Here is a 21278-nt window from a genome sequence, read left to right as displayed (position 1 = left end):
ATAGGGGTACATGAGTATATGAGTAATAACGAAGAGGCAAGATTTGCTGTTACTCCGAGTTTCGTGCTTACGCACTCATCAGACAGTATTTAATGATAAGCATTCCTATCAACTAGATATATATACACGGTATTAAACAATAGGCTAATTGTTGGACTAGTTGCATTACAATAAGTGATAGTTATACTGGAAAACAATAGGTGTGAAGACAGAAATTACGGGGACGAGTATAAACTGCGTGGGTGCAGTACAATATAAAGAAAGTGTCAAGCGTTCTTCAAGTAGAATTTGTTCTCGTGCCGGCATTTAGAAATAAGTTCTGATCTTTTGTTTAGTAGATTGTCGTTGCTATGTTTGATAATCATTAGTTTTTCTGTGAGGCAGAGGTCGCATCGTTTGGAAATGTTGTTGTAGGGTCTTGCACGGCTAATAATTGACCATTTGATGTTGAAGTCTTGTTTTTTGTCGTGTAGTTGCCAGATGTATTTAGAAAGCTCGGTGCTGTTGATGTGTTTTCTGTGCTTAAATGTGGATTTGTGCTGCGAGAATCTCTGTTTGAATGTTCCTTCTGTCAGTCCAATGTAGTTCTTGGTTGTGTTGTTAGTTGTAACTTGTGCGTTGTAGATTACACTGGAAGTCAGGCATTTGTTGTCTAGCGGGCATTGGTCTTTTTTGCGGCAGTTGCATTGCTCTCCGGTGGTTGCGTTGGCGTTGTTGTCGGCGTTTGTTATTTTCATGTTGTGTTTGTTGATTACTGTTTTCATGTTGTCCATGCAACTGTAGCTGACTTTGACGTTGTTTTTGTTGAAGAGGCTGTGGTATTTATGTTGGTTCGGAAAGTGCTTAGATATGAGCTTCAGGAATGTTCTACCGATGTTTGTCTTTACGTTTTTACTAAATGGAGGGTTGTACCATATAATGTTTCTTTGTCTGTTGCGTCGGGGGCGTGTTGGTTGATTGTCTTCGTTGTAAATTAGTGTTTCAGAGTATCCGCTGGCTTTCAAAGCAGTTTCGTAGATTGGTTTGGCCTTGTTGAATTCGTGTTCGTTGCATGAGTTGGCGGAAATACGGCGATTGATGGATGCTGGAAGTTGCTTTATTATGTTAGGTGGGTGGTTAGACTTTGTGTTGATGTACTGCGGTTCGTCGTTAGGCTTTCTGTAGGGGCAGTAGGTCCCTTTTGTAAGATCGAAGGTGACGTCCAGGTAGTTAACAATTTTCATGTTAATCTGTATGGTAATGTCGAGTCCATATGTCTTGAAGCGTCTTGTTATGTCCTTCCTTGTACGGTCTGCTTGAGGTCCAGAGATGTTTTTGAAGATGGCAAGTCCGTCGTCTCTGTAAAGCCCGATGTTGTCTATCCCGTATGTGTTACACAGGTCGTCGAGAATGAATAAGCCTACGAGCTCGCATACTTCGGCTCCGTCGAAGCTGCCCATAGTAACGTCAAAAGAACTGTTGTTTTTCTTGATCCAGGCGGTGTTACTGTCAAAGAGAAGGGATTTTCTTGAATGCATAATAATATCGATGTCGCGGTCCGTAATGGAAGTGAATTGTTTGGCGAAGTTGATTGCGTCTGTAAGAAGTTTCTCAGTAATGGAAGGGTAGAAGTTCTCAATGTCAAATACGGCGAAGGTATGTTGATCTTTGTGTTGTATAGAGGAGAACCAGTTGATGACGGATGATGAGTTTTTCCATTGGTTAAGGCCAGTCTTCTGTCTCACAGTCGTGTTAATGTTCGCGAGGATTTCTTTACTGATACGTCCAATCTCACTTTTTGCAGGGTTAATGAGTCTACATGTAGGTTTGTTCTGGAAGTTGTCTTTGTGGTCTTTGAGTGTTATAAAAGCCTGTCGCTCAGCCATGCGTTCCGCGCGGTCGTCAATGTTCAGATTAGTAGCAATGACTTGAGCTTCTTTGTTAATAGCAGTAATCGTATTAGAATTTGCTTTCTTGTACGTCGATGTGATATTGTCCTTGAGAAGCTTGTCGTGCGAAGCTTTGTCTACTTCGTAGTAGTTGGTTGTTTTGTCAGCAGGTATGAATGTTTTTGTGGAGTTGTTTATTTTCCTAATGTCTTGTTGTAGATGGTCTTGGAAGTCATCTCGTATTTGCCTGAATTCAATGTTCTTGATCATTTCGTGCACGTCAGTTTCAAAGTTGTTTAGGTCTTCGTTCTGAGGAGGGCATTTTCTTGATTTAAAACCAAAGTTGTTGTTGTCAATGTTGTCGTCGTCGTTGTTGTGGTCTGTGTTATTCTTATCTTTATTCTGTTCGAAGAAGAAGGCTTTCCAACGCATACGCTTGATTACACTTTCGGTCTTTTCGATGAGTTTCTTGAGGTAGGAGTTTCTTGGTGGGATAGGAATGTTCTTCATTGAATAGTTGAATCTTGTTTTCTCCATTGTGGATAACGGCGATCGGCGAAAAGTGCTCTACTGTTGTTAAGCAGGAGCGAATATAACCATATGAGGAAGTAGCAGATCCCATTAAAATAGTGCTCAATACACATATAGTGTAGAGCTGAGTATATGAGTAATAACGAAGAGGCAAGATTTGCTGTTACTCCGAGTTTCGTGCTTACGCACGCATTGACAACAACAACTTTGGTTTTAAATCAAGAAAATGCCCTCCTCAGAACGAAGACCTAAACAACTTTGAAACTGACGTGCACGAAATGATCAAGAACATTGAATTCAGGCAAATACGAGATGACTTCCAAGACCATCTACAACAAGACATTAGGAAAATAAACAACTCCACAAAAACATTCATACCTGCTGACAAAACAACCAACTACTACGAAGTAGACAAAGCTTCGCACGACAAGCTTCTCAAGGACAATATCACATCGACGTACAAGAAAGCAAATTCTAATACGATTACTGCTATTAACAAAGAAGCTCAAGTCATTGCTACTAATCTGAACATTGACGACCGCGCGGAACGCATGGCTGAGCGACAGGCTTTTATAACACTCAAAGACCACAAAGACAACTTCCAGAACAAACCTACATGTAGACTCATTAACCCTGCAAAAAGTGAGATTGGACGTATCAGTAAAGAAATCCTCGCGAACATTAACACGACTGTGAGACAGAAGACTGGCCTTAACCAATGGAAAAACTCATCATCCGTCATCAACTGGTTCTCCTCTATACAACACAAAGATCAACATACCTTCGCCGTATTTGACATTGAGAACTTCTACCCTTCCATTACTGAGAAACTTCTTACAGACGCAATCAACTTCGCCAAACAATTCACTTCCATTACGGACCGCGACATCGATATTATTATGCATTCAAGAAAATCCCTTCTCTTTGACAGTAACACCGCCTGGATCAAGAAAAACAACAGTTCTTTTGACGTTACTATGGGCAGCTTCGACGGAGCCGAAGTATGCGAGCTCGTAGGCTTATTCATTCTCGACGACCTGTGTAACACATACGGGATAGACAACATCGGGCTTTACAGAGACGACGGACTTGCCATCTTCAAAAACATCTCTGGACCTCAAGCAGACCGTACAAGGAAGGACATAACAAGACGCTTCAAGACATATGGACTCGACATTACCATACAGATTAACATGAAAATTGTTAACTACCTGGACGTCACCTTCGATCTTACAAAAGGGACCTACTGCCCCTACAGAAAGCCTAACGACGAACCGCAGTACATCAACACAAAGTCTAACCACCCACCTAACATAATAAAGCAACTTCCAGCATCCATCAATCGCCGTATTTCCGCCAACTCATGCAACGAACACGAATTCAACAAGGCCAAACCAATCTACGAAACTGCTTTGAAAGCCAGCGGATACTCTGAAACACTAATTTACAACGAAGACAATCAACCAACACGCCCCCGACGCAACAGACAAAGAAACATTATATGGTACAACCCTCCATTTAGTAAAAACGTAAAGACAAACATCGGTAGAACATTCCTGAAGCTCATATCTAAGCACTTTCCGAACCAACATAAATACCACAGCCTCTTCAACAAAAACAACGTCAAAGTCAGCTACAGTTGCATGGACAACATGAAAACAGTAATCAACAAACACAACATGAAAATAACAAACGCCGACAACAACGCCAACGCAACCACCGGAGAGCAATGCAACTGCCGCAAAAAAGACCAATGCCCGCTAGACAACAAATGCCTGACTTCCAGTGTAATCTACAACGCACAAGTTACAACTAACAACACAACCAAGAACTACATTGGACTGACAGAAGGAACATTCAAACAGAGATTCTCGCAGCACAAATCCACATTTAAGCACAGAAAACACATCAACAGCACCGAGCTTTCTAAATACATCTGGCAACTACACGACAAAAAACAAGACTTCAACATCAAATGGTCAATTATTAGCCGTGCAAGACCCTACAACAACATTTCCAAACGATGCGACCTCTGCCTCACAGAAAAACTAATGATTATCAAACATAGCAACGACAATCTACTAAACAAAAGATCAGAACTTATTTCTAAATGCCGGCACGAGAACAAATTCTACTTGAAGAACGCTTGACACTTTCTTTATATTGTACTGCACCCACGCAGTTTATACTCGTCCCCGTAATTTCTGTCTTCACACCTATTGTTTTCCAGTATAACTATCACTTATTGTAATGCAACTAGTCCAACAATTAGCCTATTGTTTAATACCGTGTATATATATCTAGTTGATAGGAATGCTTATCATTAAATACTGTCTGATGAGTGCGTAAGCACGAAACTCGGAGTAACAGCAAATCTTGCCTCTTCGTTATTACTCATATACTCAGCTCTACACTATATGTGTATTGAGCACTATTTTAATGGGATCTGCTACTTCCTCATATGGTAATAGGGGTACATGACAAAACACACTCAAATTCTTTCTTTTCTTAACATGATGAATAAGCAGTGGAACTAACTGTAAAACCAGAACAGTTCACTTCATAAACTTCACACACTGAATGAAACAACAGCAATGTATGGTGCCAGAAAGTATCCATAGGGAATTGGAAATTCCGAAAGGGATAAGGAGGTCAAAGACACAGGAAATCACAGGGGGTAGGGAGGTTGGACAGCTGTGTCAGTTTCCAGATGTCCTTCAATTCAATACAGATTCAAGTACTCATCAAGCTGTTCAAAACTCCTTCCTTACATACTTAGTAGATCTTTCTGGAATACTTGTATTTCAATGGTATTATAGTTGAGGGAATTTTCTTTCTTTAAAAAGCTCATAATTGGACGCTAACAAGTGCCAAGAACTCACTGCTATGTGGACATGGCAGCCATTTTAACTTGTTACCAGTCTACATGAAGTCGCTAAATGGGCCAAAACTGCACTGATGTTTTTCACATCATTCTCTGAATCTATCCAGCAGCAGTCAATATCTTTGGATGAAAAGTTTTTCATCCACAATTTCATCCACAGTAATTCAAACAGTCCTTAACGGGAAATTGTACAACATTTTCCAAGGGACATGATTATACAGAAAGATAATTTGACAAGTTGCCATTAATCTGGTTGCTTTTAAAGTGTGTTAAAAGAAATTGCTGTATGTATTGTTATTGTATGTGTGAGTGTTCCCTTCAACTTTAACACACTTTCGTGCCAAAGTGAATTTTTCCGGAGGGGTTGAGGGCCGTACATAATACTTTGGGAAATTCATTATAATTGCATTACAAATAATGGAAATTTCTGGAAGATGGGGTTCTTATGTGAAATACCCTCTGAGGAGGGGTATATGAGTATTTTCTGAAACTACACATCCAATGTATCATGGCCTGCAGGAAGTCTTACCAGAGACCACCTTCCTTCCATGCCTTAGTTGTCAACTGAGATTTATTCCAGTTTTAAGTCTAATTATGTCTTGTAAATCATCATTTAACTTCTTATAAATTTCACACAAAGACTTTGATGATGCCTTCTTGGGTTTTTGGTTAGCCTGCATAACAGGTGTTTCCAAAAAAGCACACGAAGGGAATGCGAACAAGTGCAAAAAATAAGGAGCAGTGGGAGGGGGTGAGGCAAGCGAAGGAAACGCCTGCATTCAATCCCAGACATTTTACTGAATGCCCCCAAATAGCCACGCTCCCTTGGGGTGCCAACAGTCACATGAGAACCAATGATTATTAACTTCTGGTAAATCATTTTTGACAAGCACCCAGCATGAGCTTGATAGAGTCCACTAAAAACAAATAGTACGCACAAATACGCTTCCTTTTTATAATGATATGGCTTCGGACAATTGCCATGTCTGTCATTGTTCATTTAAAGAAAACAAAGTTTGGAAAATGGAGGTACATAAGCTTGATCAAATTGATGCAAGAAATGGATGTCTCTGTACAAATGTATAGCTTTCTTGAAGTAAAGCTATGGCAGACTCCGAAGAAAAACTGGACAAAGATATGACCATAGCACCATAATACTGTACTTGACAGTTCTGCTGAATCAACCAGCCGGGCAGCACAATAGATGTGCACAATACATGCTCACAAATTATGTCAAACTTTTTCCCTCGAAAGCCAATACTTAGAGACTTTAAAACATATCTTGCAATAGAAATGAGCTGATACAAATGTAAGCACATGACAAATTTTGAAAAGGTGTCAAACTCTGCGAAGCAACATGTAGATAACAGTGGTAACCATGTAGACCAATGACCTCTAAAATTTGCAAAGCACTGTCTAACGGCTTCACTCTACTTAAAATTCCCACTTATAAGACAACATAAAGTGCCCCTCATAAACACATGTGAAGCAAAGTAAGGTTGAGAGATCGATGTGTTTGCCATTTTGCAAAAGATCTTCGTTTCCTGAACAGAAAACTTGAATGCTTCCTTGGACTCCGCTATTTGTATTGATCTTGTTATGTTCCAGATGACAGATTATGCATGAATGTCAAATTTCTGATGTTACTTTTTGACTGACAGGCTATTAACCAATCAAATTACACTATTTCTCCCCGTTGGTGGGTAAACGGAGTTTGGTAAAATGTTTGGGATTGACTGCAGGTGATTCCTTTTCTCCCCACCCCCTCCCCACTTCTCCCCAATTTTTTGCTCACCCCAGGCACGCTCCTTCGTTCGCTCGCTTGTTCGATCTCTCCGCCCGGAAAAGGAACAGAAACGGCTGCTACACAGGCTAGTTTTTGGTCTCTGAGCCAAAACACTGCAGGAGCAATTAATATTAAAAACTTTGTTGTATGGAAATCTTTGATCAAGACTCAATTACTGATCAAGCATGTTGAAGTGGCGATTACTCAGAGGTGAATTTTACTGTTGAAGTGTGTTGATTTTTTTAAATTTAAAATTCAAATTTTCTTCCCTGAACAATAACATTATTTGGTAATTTACAACTTCTTTTGCAGACTGAGGTAAAGAAAGCTCAACCTAGAGAAGTGATGCAAAGTTTGCAAGGTGGGCGTGGTCGTGCTGGTAGAACCTTAGCTGGGCGAGGATTCTGTAAGTGCAGTGAGACCTAGTGTTATGATCAATTTATTTTTAATACCACAGGCTCTGGATTAAATGCTACAAATGCTGCTAGTGTCAAATTTAAATGCTCTCTGTGTTTAATTGAGAATACTTGGAATACAGCCACATATATTTCTTGTCCTGAAGAAATTTTTTTATTCTCAGAACTCCCAAAATCTACTTACCCTGTTCCAGTTTAGAAATTAACAATAGCCACATACTGTGGTTTCAGAGTTAACCATCTTCTTTGAAGATAAAGCCAATAAAAGGAATGATAAATTGGCCTTAAAATAAAGAATGTTGCAGTTCTATTGGTAATAGACATAGACATACTGTATTTAACATGGACAAGTACACACTTAGCTGTTCGCTAGTTTCCAGGTGTTCCACGATTAATAATAATAATTGTGAATTTCAAAATAATCTCCTGTTAAATTAAATTCTTTAGCCATTTTAGCTGTGAACAATTCAGAGAAACAGAGTTCCACTAAAGATTGACCTGTAGCATGACAAATATGTTGCAAAATGTCATTTGAAGTTAATAATGAACTTACATATTTCTTTTCACAGTGTACAATCCCTTTGCTCCTGGATTTCCTCGTGGTTTTGCTCCATCTGGTTTTGGTCCAGGATTTGGAAGCTACCCATTTCCAGGTATCTACTGTAAAGATATTGCTGGTGATCAATGGCAGTGGATTGCATATACACTTTTACGCACTTTACTTCACTTGATGTTAAGAAAATGTAACTGATCCACTGGTAGCATTCAGCTAATCTGGACGGATCAGTTATTATCAGATGTGGCACTGTCTCATGTTAGACTTCCTGTGATGGACTAGTTTCTCATCCACTGGGAAGTGGAAATACTCAGACTAGTTGCTTCATGCTGTAGTCACCAGAGATAAACACTGGCCTGATGGGCCACTAGGCTTGAATGGAGACTACGCCATGAATGTTTAAACAGACAAAAGGGGAAAACTGCTCAAACTATGTACGAAAGAGCAGGCCAAAGCTTGCTTCAGAGTCTTATGGGTTTATGGTAAAACTGCTCATACATATGACATAACTGGTATATTTTTGATGCTAAATAAATATTTTTCTTTGATCTGACATCTTCAGGTTCCTATCCAGCTGCAGCTGCGGCTGCTGCAGCATTTGCAGCACAAAACAGGCAAGTGAGAGGCAAAGGGCGAGGATATCTGGGAAACTATCCAGGAATGCTTGGTGAGTATGTACAGCATCCTCTCTCATGCCCGAAATATTTTGCAAGCAGAACCTTACCTCTTAATTTTGACATCAAAATGCTATTGGTATAATATTTGCACCATCGAAGGTTCTCTTTGTGTAATGTCAGTCTACTAGACTGGAATATGCTGACAGACTAGGTTGTGCATCATTACTACCTGTAATTCATGCATTAGGTTTTTACGCTCATGAAATGCTCAAATGTATAGATCAGAATCATTGTCACTGCGTAATAAAATGATCTGACCAACATGCCAAATGATATTTAGGAACCACCAAAATCAAATGTGAGTAATGAACTCTTGAGATTGATTCAAGTGTTGATATTAGATAAACTTAATTCTCATTAGTTTTGACTTGTGAACAGCGTTTATTGAGTGCTTATTGTAACTTCCTTTTTCAGTGCAGTATAGAGCATTTGTCTTTTAGTCCTAGACACTGAAAAGTTAACATCCTTTCAAGGTTTCACAGGTTACCCTGCTGGATATATGAACCCTGCGGACCAGAGAGGACGGACACCAGGTGGTCAATACTATGCAGAATATGCCACCATAAATAACCAGGGAGGACGTTCAGGACCTAACAGACCACCAGACATCCCTCAAGTTAATCCAGCCATGCAGGATTACACTGACTACCCAGGTACATTTAATAGCAAGTCTGTGATTAGAACCAGAACACAGGACTCTTGTGGAGAGGATGGGGAGGACACATAAAGAAACATAAAAAATTAAATGCACAGTTGGGGAAGTGCAAGTGATTTTCTTGGTTATATAACTAGTGTGTTATACTTGGTATTGGGCAAATCTCAATGTTAACCGCAAAACATTTGAGGTCCAAACATTGATTGCAGAAGTGCTGAGGTAAAGCAAAAACTTTATCTGTTTATCTCAGAGCTGGCTTGACACTAAGCCATTGACTCCTAAACCAAACAAAGGTGAAGTCTTTGTCAGGCTTAAGTGTCCCATCTTGCTGCAGTGTATCTTGGTTTCTGTAGTATGAAGCAACTAGCAGTATTTCTGCTCCCCCCTGGATGAGTTGTATTCATCACAGGAAGACCGCCATTATTAATTTCACTTGTTTCCAGTCATATACCGGGGTGGAGAGCTTTGTGAGAGGGAAGAGTCTTGCTGTAGAACAAAACGTAATGACCCTAGCCAGGATTTAAACCTGTTTCACTTGATCCAGAATATAGTGCACTTACCATTAGGCCACCATGCTACTCACAAGAAAACAAAACAGCCTTGAGAGACTATGGTTCTTGTGTCATTTATGGCATCATCCTTTCCATAGTAGATGGTAATTTTCATTATAAACAAATCATAAGGAAACATATTACAAAGCACTCTAAACAAGAGCACAAAGGGCTGAATTCAGCCTGAGATACACACAATAAGTCAGCTCCAAATTTTATTAAACCTGACAGCTACATTACAATGAAAAAAAAAGAAAATCATTAATATTCAGTTCTAAACTCGTTAATCTACCAATTTATAAACAGGCATGAACTACCCAACCCAGGCATTTGGTCCACCCCCACCCTCTCCTGTGTCGAGAGCATTTGCAACAGCTGCGACAAGCCCAGGACCTGTTCAAGACCTTAGCAGTTATATCAACTCTGCCACAAATACTACAGCAGATGGTTTGGGATATACAGCCACCAGTCCTCAGCCTACAGGCTTTGGCCATGCCATGGCAGTAAGTGATTGAAACTTTTCTTTTTACGACGAACAATACAGTTAAGATCTCCTTCAAAATTAATCCTACAACAGTACACAAAGTACTTAATTTATAAACAAGGAGCCATTAATAAATCTTACTTTAAATATAAACAAAATGAAAATCTGAAACTTTTCTTAGTCAGTATCCATTTCATTGCATATTCATTATAAATCAATACTAAAAATTCAGCATAAAATTAACATTTATTAAAAAATAGCATAATTATCTATTTGCATAAATTAACATGTGTACATGTAAATTACCTTAGAATGGTAGATGCCTCCTCTCGTCCTTAAGAACAGCTTATTTGTCTTGTACATAACTGTGTAAAGGCTAAAGTCAAAGAAAAAAACCAAAATTGACTTGTTTTGATACATAGCACCAAAACAACGTGGGTAGCAGTATTCTGGATACGTGGTGCAATCCAAGTGATTAATTATCAATATCCAATTTATTTTGACAGTTCTGACGGAGGAGTGCATCACTGTAAGTATTCTAATAGTTAAGAATAAAAATTCACTTTCTGTTACCTTGTACCACAGATGGTCTTCTTGATTGAAGCTACATCATTTATAACTGCAGTGTAGAACTTTCCAAATTGAGTTTGTACAATACATACTGATGTAAACAGAAGTGAATCCAGGCACCCTCTGAAACCCAGAAGCAAAAATGAGTGCACCCTTCACTACTTGTGGGCATCTTTAGCTTATCTGCTATTGGTTTCCGAAGGTGTAGTTCTGTGGAACTGGAAAGTTCTAAACATATCTATATATATATATATATATATATATATATTTTTTTTTTTAAAATGAAGCAAAGTTTTGGTATACATGTCTGTGAACAATAGCTGAATTTCAGTGAAATTTGTTTACACAGTACTGTAAGTTGATTGTTTTGTGTATATTTATGTCTGGATTTATGAAAACTGCATTAATTTCAACACATTAATGAGCCTGCCACTTTTTCACGAAAATGGACAGGCTTTGTTTTCAATCAATTAATCACAGGCAGTCCGTCACTACACAACCTACTCACCCACCTTGCCTGTGTGTGGCTGTCTGGCTGCAGGTACCTAAGCCTGCACAGCATGGTTGGCCAAGGCTGTCCTGCAAAGAAAATGATCAGCTAAAGTTTTAGCCAAAAATGCCTCTCTCTGTGACCAACCCATTCTCCTGGGTTAAGACCCTTGGGGGTGGCTTGGTGCTAGCTGGTAGCCAGGACCCTGGGCAACCCTGGGCTCTCTGCTACAACCCTTCTTTGCAGAAGCCCCCCTGGGTTTTCAAATGCTGCACAGGCATGACTACCAGCTATTGCCAGTGGTCAGATGAAAAAGTTTTACACCATTCTTGACAGCTTTTCACAAATCCAGACAGATTTTCAAAATAACCAGGAATTCTTGCATGCTCATTAGCTAAATTTCATTGTCATAAGCAGACAGACACATGAATTTATAATGTATGTGATGTGGAGGCAACAAGTGAGAGCAGACAATTTGACAATTTGTTATTGTAAAAAACAAATTGACATCAGTTTTTCATGCGTCTGTCCCATAATTGACAATGAATGTCGTCATAACTATTTGTCAAAGTAGTCTGCAGATCCACTTGGCTATCGCCTTGTGGACCCACAGCTACTTTGACAATGTTATGACGAAATTCATGATCACTAACAGGACAGATGCACGAAAAACTGACGTCAAGTTGTTAAATATACTGCTTCTGAAGTTCACCACAAAACTTTGCAGTTGATTGAAATAAATAACCTCAACTTGACACGTCTAACCACCTGAAACTGAGGTGACAACTGCAAAGGTCACAGACAACTATTGGCTGTTCTTTTGCTTCAAGGCCTCGAAATTTGAATGACAAAAACAGTTTTTGTAAACACGTATCTCCCTTATTTACGGATAAACTTTGTGAAAAAGCAAAATTCTGACTACTGGAAGGAACAGCGGAAAAGGAAGCTGTTCCTTCCAGTATCATTTCTGCATCATTAAGGTTAGCTTTCTAGTTCATCCCACACTTACCCGTTAAGGACTCTTTTACACGCAACTTTCCGAGCGCTCTACACCGCATAAATTCCAACGTTCATGGCAACTTTACTTATCTTTGTTTTCCCTCTTTGTTTCAGATTGCAGTAGGGCACTGAAGAAGCAGTGGTACGTAACGAATTTGAAAATTTTGTCCAGGCCTACAAAATACATGCGCTCAGCTTGCAAACTTCGGAAAATCGCTGATTGCAAGGAGTCTGGAGCGAGTTACGACTTTTTCCTGGCCCAGTCCCAAGTCTTTCTAATTCGCGCGCAACTCTCCGCTGAGCTAACTTCAAAAGAAATCTTGGTTACTTATTTCTTAATACTGATATTTATTTTCACAGCTCTGATGTGGTATTTTACTGGGTTCTTTTCAGACTTCTTCCTGGGACTCTGCTCAAGTGTCAATGTTACAAACTTGTTTCAAGTCAGAATTCTGCTTTTGATGTTGCCGCCATAAGGTTTCATAATGAAGGTACAAAACCACATTGATTCTGAGGCGTCTTATATCAAAAAATTATCCCTGCTTAGTGTCTGAAAGAAGTAAGGGAAACAGTTTTAATGAACTCGTCTTAATTTTAACGTAGTTGTAGAGATATAAATTTTGGTTCCTATAAGGGTGTAAGGTTTTTTCTTAGATATACAACGCACACAATTTTCTGTAATTCAGGTGTAGTAGGGTTTAAACGGAAGGGTGGGACAAGTGTTTGGCGGTTATCAAGGCCAGTTTTATTGCTACAGAATGTATGTGAAAAAATCAACCCGACTCCCATTCCAGAGTCCAGATACACCGCAACTCAGGGTCATTGTTTGATTCCTGAAAAACAAGCACATGATTAGCACGAGATTAGGCACGTGCTTGTTTATAGTTTCAATCAAAATTAAAGGAATTTTCAAGAGTATTGCCACATTGGAACATTGTGATTTCAGTTAAAAACAATAATCAACTAACATTATTAAAAACAAAAACAGTAAAAACAAGAAAGCAACATGGAATAAACGAGAACTTTGTCTTAAAATTTGATGACGAAAGTCAAGAAGCATTTCCAGAATCACGGCGAAAATCTCCCTTCTCAATTTGTAACATCATAGTGGCACAAACAAGGGTTTTTCTCTATGTGCTCCAAAGGTCTTCAACTTGAAAATTCCTTCAATGTTTGTCCCAGAGGACGTAGTTATAATGTTTGCTGATTAGTGAGATTTGTAGATCAAAAAGGAACGGTCATGTTGGCGTTATCTTGGACAAGTTAACGTTACTGAAATAGATAAAATGCACGGTTCTGCACAAAGTAAGGTATGGAATAGTTAAGGTATATTTGGGTATCAAGTTAAACTACAGTGTAGCGTCATAGGACTAGAAAAACATGGTTAGCAGTTCTCTCATGCCCCCCGGAGTATTCGTTATTCTGTGTATGTAAATGACATCAAATGTCACTCTTTAATACGTTTCTTTTTCTGGTTTTTCGACTGATCTGATTTGTTGTATGAAAAATGTGTCTTTTTGTTTGTCAGTTTCAAAAACTGGCCTTTTACGACGAGCAGATGAAGGCGCATGAGACATTTTGATTGAGTGTTTTATTAAATTGCGTGGCGCGCTTAGAAGTACGATATATGATTCATTTCAGTCATGTGCATTGAGGATGCGTCAGGTTGCCAAGCAACGTCGCTGACGGACACCGCGTACTCGGTCTATTCTTCAAGACGAGCTATCGTTGCTTTCATCTGCTCCTCGTTACTTTGAGAAAACTTAGACATCAGCATTTCATCGCTGGTTTTGTGAGGGAATTTAGTATCACTTGTTACGCCACTTTATAAGTGACGGATGCAAGCAAGAAGAAACAAGCAAAAAATAGTGCACTGGTAGTGTTTTAGTTTAAGACAACGAACGTGTGAAGTTATTTAAGTTTTCTCAAAAGAAAAATTAATAATAAATCCAAGAGATTTTATTCGTGAGCATGCGCCACGCACAGCCAAGAATGTGGAGAGAGAAACCAGTAGTTTTGCCACTCTAATAACTTATCAACTGTTGTAGATATTTAAAGTGGTGAAACTAAACTGCCAAGTTAGATGATGTTCAAGTTAGGTCCTGATCATTTAAATTATTATGTATGTTGTTATATTTCACAAAATAATAAATTCACAACGTTCCCGTTTGCGATCTCAACGTTTATATCTTATGGTCATTTAGAAAATCAAAATGATCAGGACTTGACGAAGTAGAGAGGGCCAAACATTAGAGGCCTGGCTGAAAAAAAGAGAAATTGATTCGCCAATCTAAAGTGAAATTTGAATGCGTACTCACAAAGAAATCGAGTACCCTATATTTATTCTTATCTGTTATGTTTCTTGATAATCTATTATTTCTTAAAGTATATTCACATTTTTAGTGATATTTGGCGATCCCTAGTTCGTATCACGCCAGCACTAAATTGTGTTACACAGTTTCGCCTTATCAGTCAATTTTGAGCTAAATTCCTAAGATATTTATCCGAGAGGGTTGAGCCGCGTTAATCTTTGTTCTATGTAATGAGGAAAAACGAATTATGAAACTACACCTTGTTTTTTTTTTTGCATTCAAATCAGCAGCTTTGTGAAAAAAAAAAGCCAATTTCAATTTGTTTAAGTTTTTTTATTTTTCTTTCAATGTGTAACTCAAATGGTTCTGGAAAGAAAGAAGTATCCTGTAGTTATCGCTACATCAATGTATGATGTCGATTAACAGGAAAAAAAATAGAGGGAAAGGCCAGGAATAAGTTAAGATACCAACTTTTCGCCAAATCATTTTTTTTCGTTTAGTGAACAGAGACGTAGTAGTCAATTCTTCAATTTCAACTTTTTAGGGGGTGTCTTGTTTTCCTTTGTGGGGAATGCGCTGTGGCTACCTAAACTTTTTGTCTTTGCTATAAAAAAAGTCCTTGCTGCAAGAATCATGAAGCTAAAACCCAATGTCGTTTATACGATTTTTAGACTGAAAGGTTTTTCTTTTGCATTTAATAAGACTGCAGAACGTGTAGAAGGCGTTCCTTTGTTTTTAATTTGAAAACCTGGCTTACCTGATCTTGATTATCATTTAATCCTTTTTTAAAACGAAGTAGCATAATCATAGATACAATGATGATATTGTTGTGAACTGTGCTCAAGCGACAGCTTTAGCCTCCTTGGGGATGTCACGCAACGCTACTACCTGTAACGGAGTGTTGTGTGACGACCCGAATAACGCCTGCAAAGGAGGTTCGTAGTAACCCCGCTGAATTTTATTTGACTAGTTAGATTACAACCAGTATTGCTTGTAAAGAGTACCGATAGTAGGTAGTAGATTTTTAAAACGTAAGACCATTCGTATGCGTAATTTTGTAACAAATTTATCTTCTACCACATGTTTGTACTGATCGTTTTCCCGTCTAAAATAGTCAGCAAAACAAGTTAAAAATATCAAAAATACAAAGTTTTTAAACTAAATTTAATGTGGAAAACTAAACCTAAGCAGTGAGTGTTTTACGATGCGTGATTTTTACCTGTTGGCTGTCTTACACGGGACAACAAGTTTGTGATAAGAGATTATTGAACGTATTTTATTCGAAAAAGGAGAGTAAGTATATATTTTCAAAGGTTTCTTAAAATCGTTCAAAACTTTGAAAGAAATCTTAATACAGAGCGTGATGATTTGTATCAGTCGCGATCTTTATTTGTAGTGGTTGGTGCCGCGCGTAGGGCAAAAAGCGTTAACTTGTTAATAAGCTTCACCATAGAAGAGTTAGCTTCAACAGCCACTATTATTGTATAGGCAATGTTATAAGGTACACCAGGCAAGATTGATGACGCTAAGGGCCAAACCGTGCATATGTTGAACATCTACTAAGGCCTCGGAAACACCGTGCGATATTTCTCACGAGAGAATAGCAGCTCGTGTCCACACAGTTGTTTCACGCAGATAACAATATTTAAGACGTAGAGTGATGTGAGGGACAAACGCTGTGCAAAGGTGCACCGTGTGCCCAGTGCTTTAGATGCAATCATTCTCTCATTTCTGTCCTGCGAGGCGGTAAATATTTATCGTAATGTACTCTTTTGTTAGCTGAATATTTCATCTGCCTGTTATAACCCTATTCATACTAGTGGGGGTTTGGGGGGAGGGAGAATTTTGAGACCTTCACCGACATTGAAGGCTTGTAACTTTAAAAGCATCAAAGCAATGGACTCCAAATGTGGCGACTTTCGATAAAACGGTCCTCTGAACAACTTGGCATATATTATCAAAATCAATGTTCTTGATTTTTTCCATGCAACCATATTTTGATTGGCATGTTTTTCAAATTTTGAATTTTGTTGTTTTTACGAAATATAATTGAGCTTTATTGCAGCAGCCCTCTTTGGTAATTTTAACTTTCTGTATCGGTTTTGACTTTTTCGAATCATTTTTGCGATTTTCTAGCGTTTTACTAAGAATCATAAAATTCAAGATGGTGGCCCTTCAGAAATGGTGGCGTTATTTCTAAGTCGCGTGACATAATCGTTCCATGTTAAGGACCTCAAAGAAAACATTATTGGACCTTTTTTTCCTTTTTTTTTTCATTTTCATAGCTATAATGGTCTTAAAGTTACAAGATGAAGGCCTCAAAAATCCCCCCCCTCCTCTCTCTCTCTCTCTCTCTCTTGCCTGCCACTGAAGCAAATCAGCCTGTAAGCGTCATATACTTGTGGTGGTGTTACCTAATAAAGTGCTACTGAATTAGTCCGCTGCAGCTCTCGCCAAAAACCACTCTAAGAGCGAATTATCATAGAACAGGATAGTTGTTTAGGTCCTCAGGGGTGCCGCACGCCTACAGAACAGACAGAATATTGTTAATGTTAATCACGCCCAGGGCGGTAACTGGCAGGAGAACAGCTTTGACATTCATGGCAACAGTGCAGTGTTCCAAACACTTTGCAAATGCTGTTGATGAACCAAGTTAGGTCAAGAATTGAAGCAGTGCTGTAAGGCGTGTCGACACCCTTTAGGAATTGGGTATATAGTTCATTTGTTGCATGGATTTCATCAAATGAATCCACGTTTGCTACTAGTTTTAATCTACCTAGTCATGCTGTGTTAAACACTCGGAAAATCTAGTCCTTGAAACATGATGTATATGGCTGTATTTCAATGGATAAAATTTGTACAGAGAATTTTTTGTTTTGTTCCATCGTTTCTCCTAGCCTGCATAGCAGGCGTCCATTAGCTCGTAAAGGGAACAAAACTGCGAGCGAGTGCGAAAAAATAAGGAGCATTCCTTTCCACACACATTCTCCCTCTTCTCGCTCGCCCCCTCCCTACTTCTCCCCATTTTTTGCTCACCCCAGGCGCGCTTGTTTGCTCGCTCGCTAGCTCGATCTCCGCGCCCGAAAAACGGAAAGAGATGTTTGCTACACAGACTTCGTTTCTCTTAAAAACTGCAAAGCAAACCCCCTCACTCCCCAGCTTGGAGACCACACTGGCTCTGGATCTTATAATTTTGAAGTAAAGGGCTCATAGCTTAAAGTTACCGCGCTGACTTCAAATTATCCTAAACTGATTAACAGGGCTGAATAACGTCTGCGCATGTTCGAGATCTCATGGCTCGTGCTGCAGCGAACGGCCTGGGCACCATAACAAACCTCGAAAAAATGGCGGCGTTTTCAAAAAGTTTCGTATAGCGCCCGGTTTATGGGGAAAAAGTAGAGCCAAACTAAAAACGGTAGAGAGAAATCTTTACACTAGTTCCCTCGACCATTGGCCGGCACATACCTTTTTGTACACAGGGGTTTAAAGTTTGTACAATTGGTGAAAACAGCGCGTGAACACGATAGATTTATCGAGGACTTCGGAGATGACATCTTTCGCCGTGTTTTGGACTTTATTTACGTCCATTCTATTGTTCTTTGGGGCAAATGCAAAACCAAATGAGCGGACTTTCTGGTTTGTTAAGCTAACACGAGCTAGAGAAACATGCCAAGGTCGACTGAGGTGGTTTGACGAGGCCATTGCTCGGTTCGTGGACGGGAATTTAAATTGCTGGGCCTGTACTCGGCATTGGATGAGAGCCACTCGGGAAGCGAATGAATATTGCTCGTCTCCACTCTTGGAGCACTCCACTGAGCTGTCGAAAAGAAAAGTCCCCAGGCGGTTTTACCGTCTCTTTGATCGGGTAGGAGCTAATGTCCCTACTTACCGGCCCGGAACCCGATGGGTGTAACCCGAAAACACTGACCCCCGGTCCGCGGACCCCCACAACGGACCGGTCCATGGACTACCCCTACGGACCACCCTAAAATAGTGTAAAAATAATAAATAAAGATTTCACTTATGGGTTGCCAAATAGATTCAGACTTGTGTCGGTGATTTTTCGAGTGTTACACTGTGCAAATGTAACAGACTCGGGTTTTAACACCCCAACCCCCCCCCCCCCAACCCCTCCCCCAAAAAAATGCCTAAAAGCTTTTTTCAGCGTAAGGAAATGCCGATGGTAAGAAGGAAAGTTCTTACCTTCCATTCGTGGCTCAATCAGGCTATGGAAGATATATTTTTAGGCCGTTAATTGTTGTTTGTATCTGTTATTCCGCTGAGCAAATTGTGAAGCCTGGAATGAGTTCACGAACCCACGGGAAAATGGGCTGAACAAAATGGCAGAGGGAAAAGAGCACAAATTTCGAGGCTTCCCGGAGGCTTCCCCGTACGTGTCTTTCGTATATTTTATGGCCACAGCAAAGGAAATAGCAATGTGTAATGATTTGAATTGCACCAGAGCCTGAATCCAGGTCTGTTACATTTGTTCAATGTAACATTCGGAATTTCGCTGTCACGAGTAATCTATTAGACAACCCGTAAATGAAATATTTTATTTATTAATTTTATTATATTTTGGGGGGTGGTCTGTAGAGGGGGTCCGTTGAGGGAGTCTGTGGACCGGTCCATAGGTAGTCCGCAGACCCGGTCCGTAGTGGGGATCCGCGGACTGGGGGTCAGTGTTTTCGGGTTACCCACCCGATGGTGTAATAAGTGTTCACGATTGCTGATAGTGTTTTCTCCAGTGATCCAGACTATGTCCCACCAGTACAAGTAAGTGAAGTGCGTGTTTTCGTCTAATGCAACACTGAGATAATTATACAACATATAACTAATATTTGATGCCCCTGAAACTGAAATACCAGTCCCACAAAGTCCACAAACACACACACACACACACAAAATAGGCTGGAGCCATATTTTGTTCATTTGTTTATTTGCCAATTCTGCCCACCAAAACAATACTGCATATTTCTACTTTCTTATCACAAAAAGTCGTTCCAGAACTATACCAAAATATTTTATCATGTATCTGCTCCTTACAGAGAAACAGTAAACTGTCAACCTCCTCTCCAACCAGTGTTCAGTCGCCTGATGGCAGACAGGTACATGCACATATAATAATTAAATGTGATAATAATCAATTTCTAATTATAAAAATTGTCAGTAATAACAACATGGAGACAATGTTACGGTATGAATCTCCTCAGGAGAATGCTTCACAAAGCATGGTCAGTCAACTTGGGAAAACACTGGAAAATAAGGAAATAACATCTTCAGGTATACATGTAGAAGTTTCAACAAATTTACTATTCCTGTAGGATAAAGTATATAATTGTATTTCCTAATTAAAACTAAATAACTCTGAGGAGGCACTGCAACAAGAGGAAACATGCAGGTACGACAGATGAGTAAATTTGTATATTCTAAAATGAAATGATTTTTCTGATTAAACATTCCCTCCACATCATCCCCCACTACATTAATTAATGTTTAAAAAATAGTTATAAATAATTAGAAATGGTTCTTCCATTCGAATGAGTGTTTACGCACATGCAGATGCAGTAGAGAAGCTTTTAATATACATTATACATTATACATTATATTTTGTAGCCAGTGCCAGACCGCTATGTTTAAATACTATGAAAACAGTGGTGGGCAGCTGTATGGTGTGCAGGAAGCAGCAACTAAAATGGAGCAGACAAAAGCCCTTGATAGCCTTGATGTCTCTGCAGAGTTGCCAGTCAGTATCATCGGAGAGCAGACTCCAGCAGCAAGCCTGCCGTACCACTTAAACCAAGCCCAGCTGAACAATACCAAGACAGCATGTATCTTCATTATAAATGACAAAACGGTGGCATTCATCCCTACACAGAATGGAATAACTGTGTTTGACAGTCATTACCATGGGACAAGTGGAGCATTTTTGGCAATGGCCTCAAACGATGCAGCGTTTGAACTGCTTTCATGGTTTAAAACGATTAACAGCATCCCACATAATTTAGGAACAGTAACATGTGCTTCATTTAGATAATGAAATATATCGATCGATTAAGATAAGCAAACTCTGTACATAAAAGTACTCTACAGTTGTATAGGTACATGTAGCCAACAATATACGTTCCTGGAGAAAGCACTTTTTGAGCTTTAAGTCTTGCGAGTAAGCTTACGAGTGCATGCAGGTGCTGACCATATAAGTTTTACGACAGCAATTCCATACCACAGCGTTTGTGTTAAAATAAATTTTACGACTCGCTAAAGAAAGGTGCCATTTTGATTACAAAACAAACTAAGATCGTAATACTCACGTCTGGCGACACTTTTCCAAACTCTCGTGTTGCCGTCAATGTCCCCCAAACATCATTTTTCTCTCAAACGAAGCAAACGACTGTCAATCGAAACGACGCTGAATCGTGGCGGCAGGTTTCTTTCACAGGTCACAGGTCACAGGTCACAATCAAAACACTCAGTAAATTTCGCGATGTAACAATTACTG

At 39.4% G+C, this 21278-nt stretch overlaps 2 protein-coding genes and 1 long non-coding RNA gene across 6 annotated transcripts in view; 2 read left to right on the top strand and 1 right to left on the bottom strand.

Moving 5' to 3' along the window:
- LOC110046231 (RNA-binding protein Musashi homolog Rbp6-like) overlaps positions 1–17646 on the top strand; it is a 32290-nt gene extending 14644 nt beyond the window's left edge. Inside the window, exons 9-16 of one of the 4 annotated variants that reach the window (XM_020751916.2) lie at positions 7382–7475; positions 8055–8138; positions 8604–8708; positions 9192–9371; positions 10231–10427; positions 10915–10937; positions 12582–12609; positions 12861–12972. In XM_020751916.2, coding sequence (XP_020607575.2) covers positions 7382–7475; positions 8055–8138; positions 8604–8708; positions 9192–9371; positions 10231–10427; positions 10915–10920 — 666 coding nt within the window. In that variant the 3' untranslated portion in view covers positions 10921–10937; positions 12582–12609; positions 12861–12972. The other 3 variants (XM_089280493.1, XM_020751915.2, XM_020751914.2) reach the window with 3 other exon arrangements.
- Positions 17647–19699: 2053 nt separating this feature from the next.
- Positions 19700–21278, bottom strand: LOC149097232 (uncharacterized). Its single transcript, XR_016204377.1, has 2 exons — positions 21091–21278; positions 19700–20034 (listed from the first exon to the last, which is right to left on the bottom strand). It is a non-coding gene; the product is annotated as an uncharacterized LOC149097232 (long non-coding RNA).
- On the top strand, positions 19993–20916 carry LOC149097233 (uncharacterized). Its single transcript, XM_089280494.1, has 2 exons — positions 19993–20062; positions 20396–20916. Exon 2 carries the CDS (start codon positions 20412–20414, stop codon positions 20814–20816), a length of 405 nt encoding a protein of 134 aa, XP_089136620.1. The 5' UTR covers positions 19993–20062; positions 20396–20411; the 3' UTR covers positions 20817–20916.

This window comes from Orbicella faveolata, unplaced genomic scaffold, assembly GCF_042242905.1.
Source record: "Orbicella faveolata isolate gen_17 unplaced genomic scaffold, um_ofav_v1 contig_47, whole genome shotgun sequence".
Taxonomy (NCBI): Eukaryota; Metazoa; Cnidaria; class Anthozoa; order Scleractinia; family Merulinidae; genus Orbicella; species Orbicella faveolata.
Note: the sequence above shows the minus strand (reverse complement) of the source record. Positions and strands in the feature narration are given on the sequence as shown.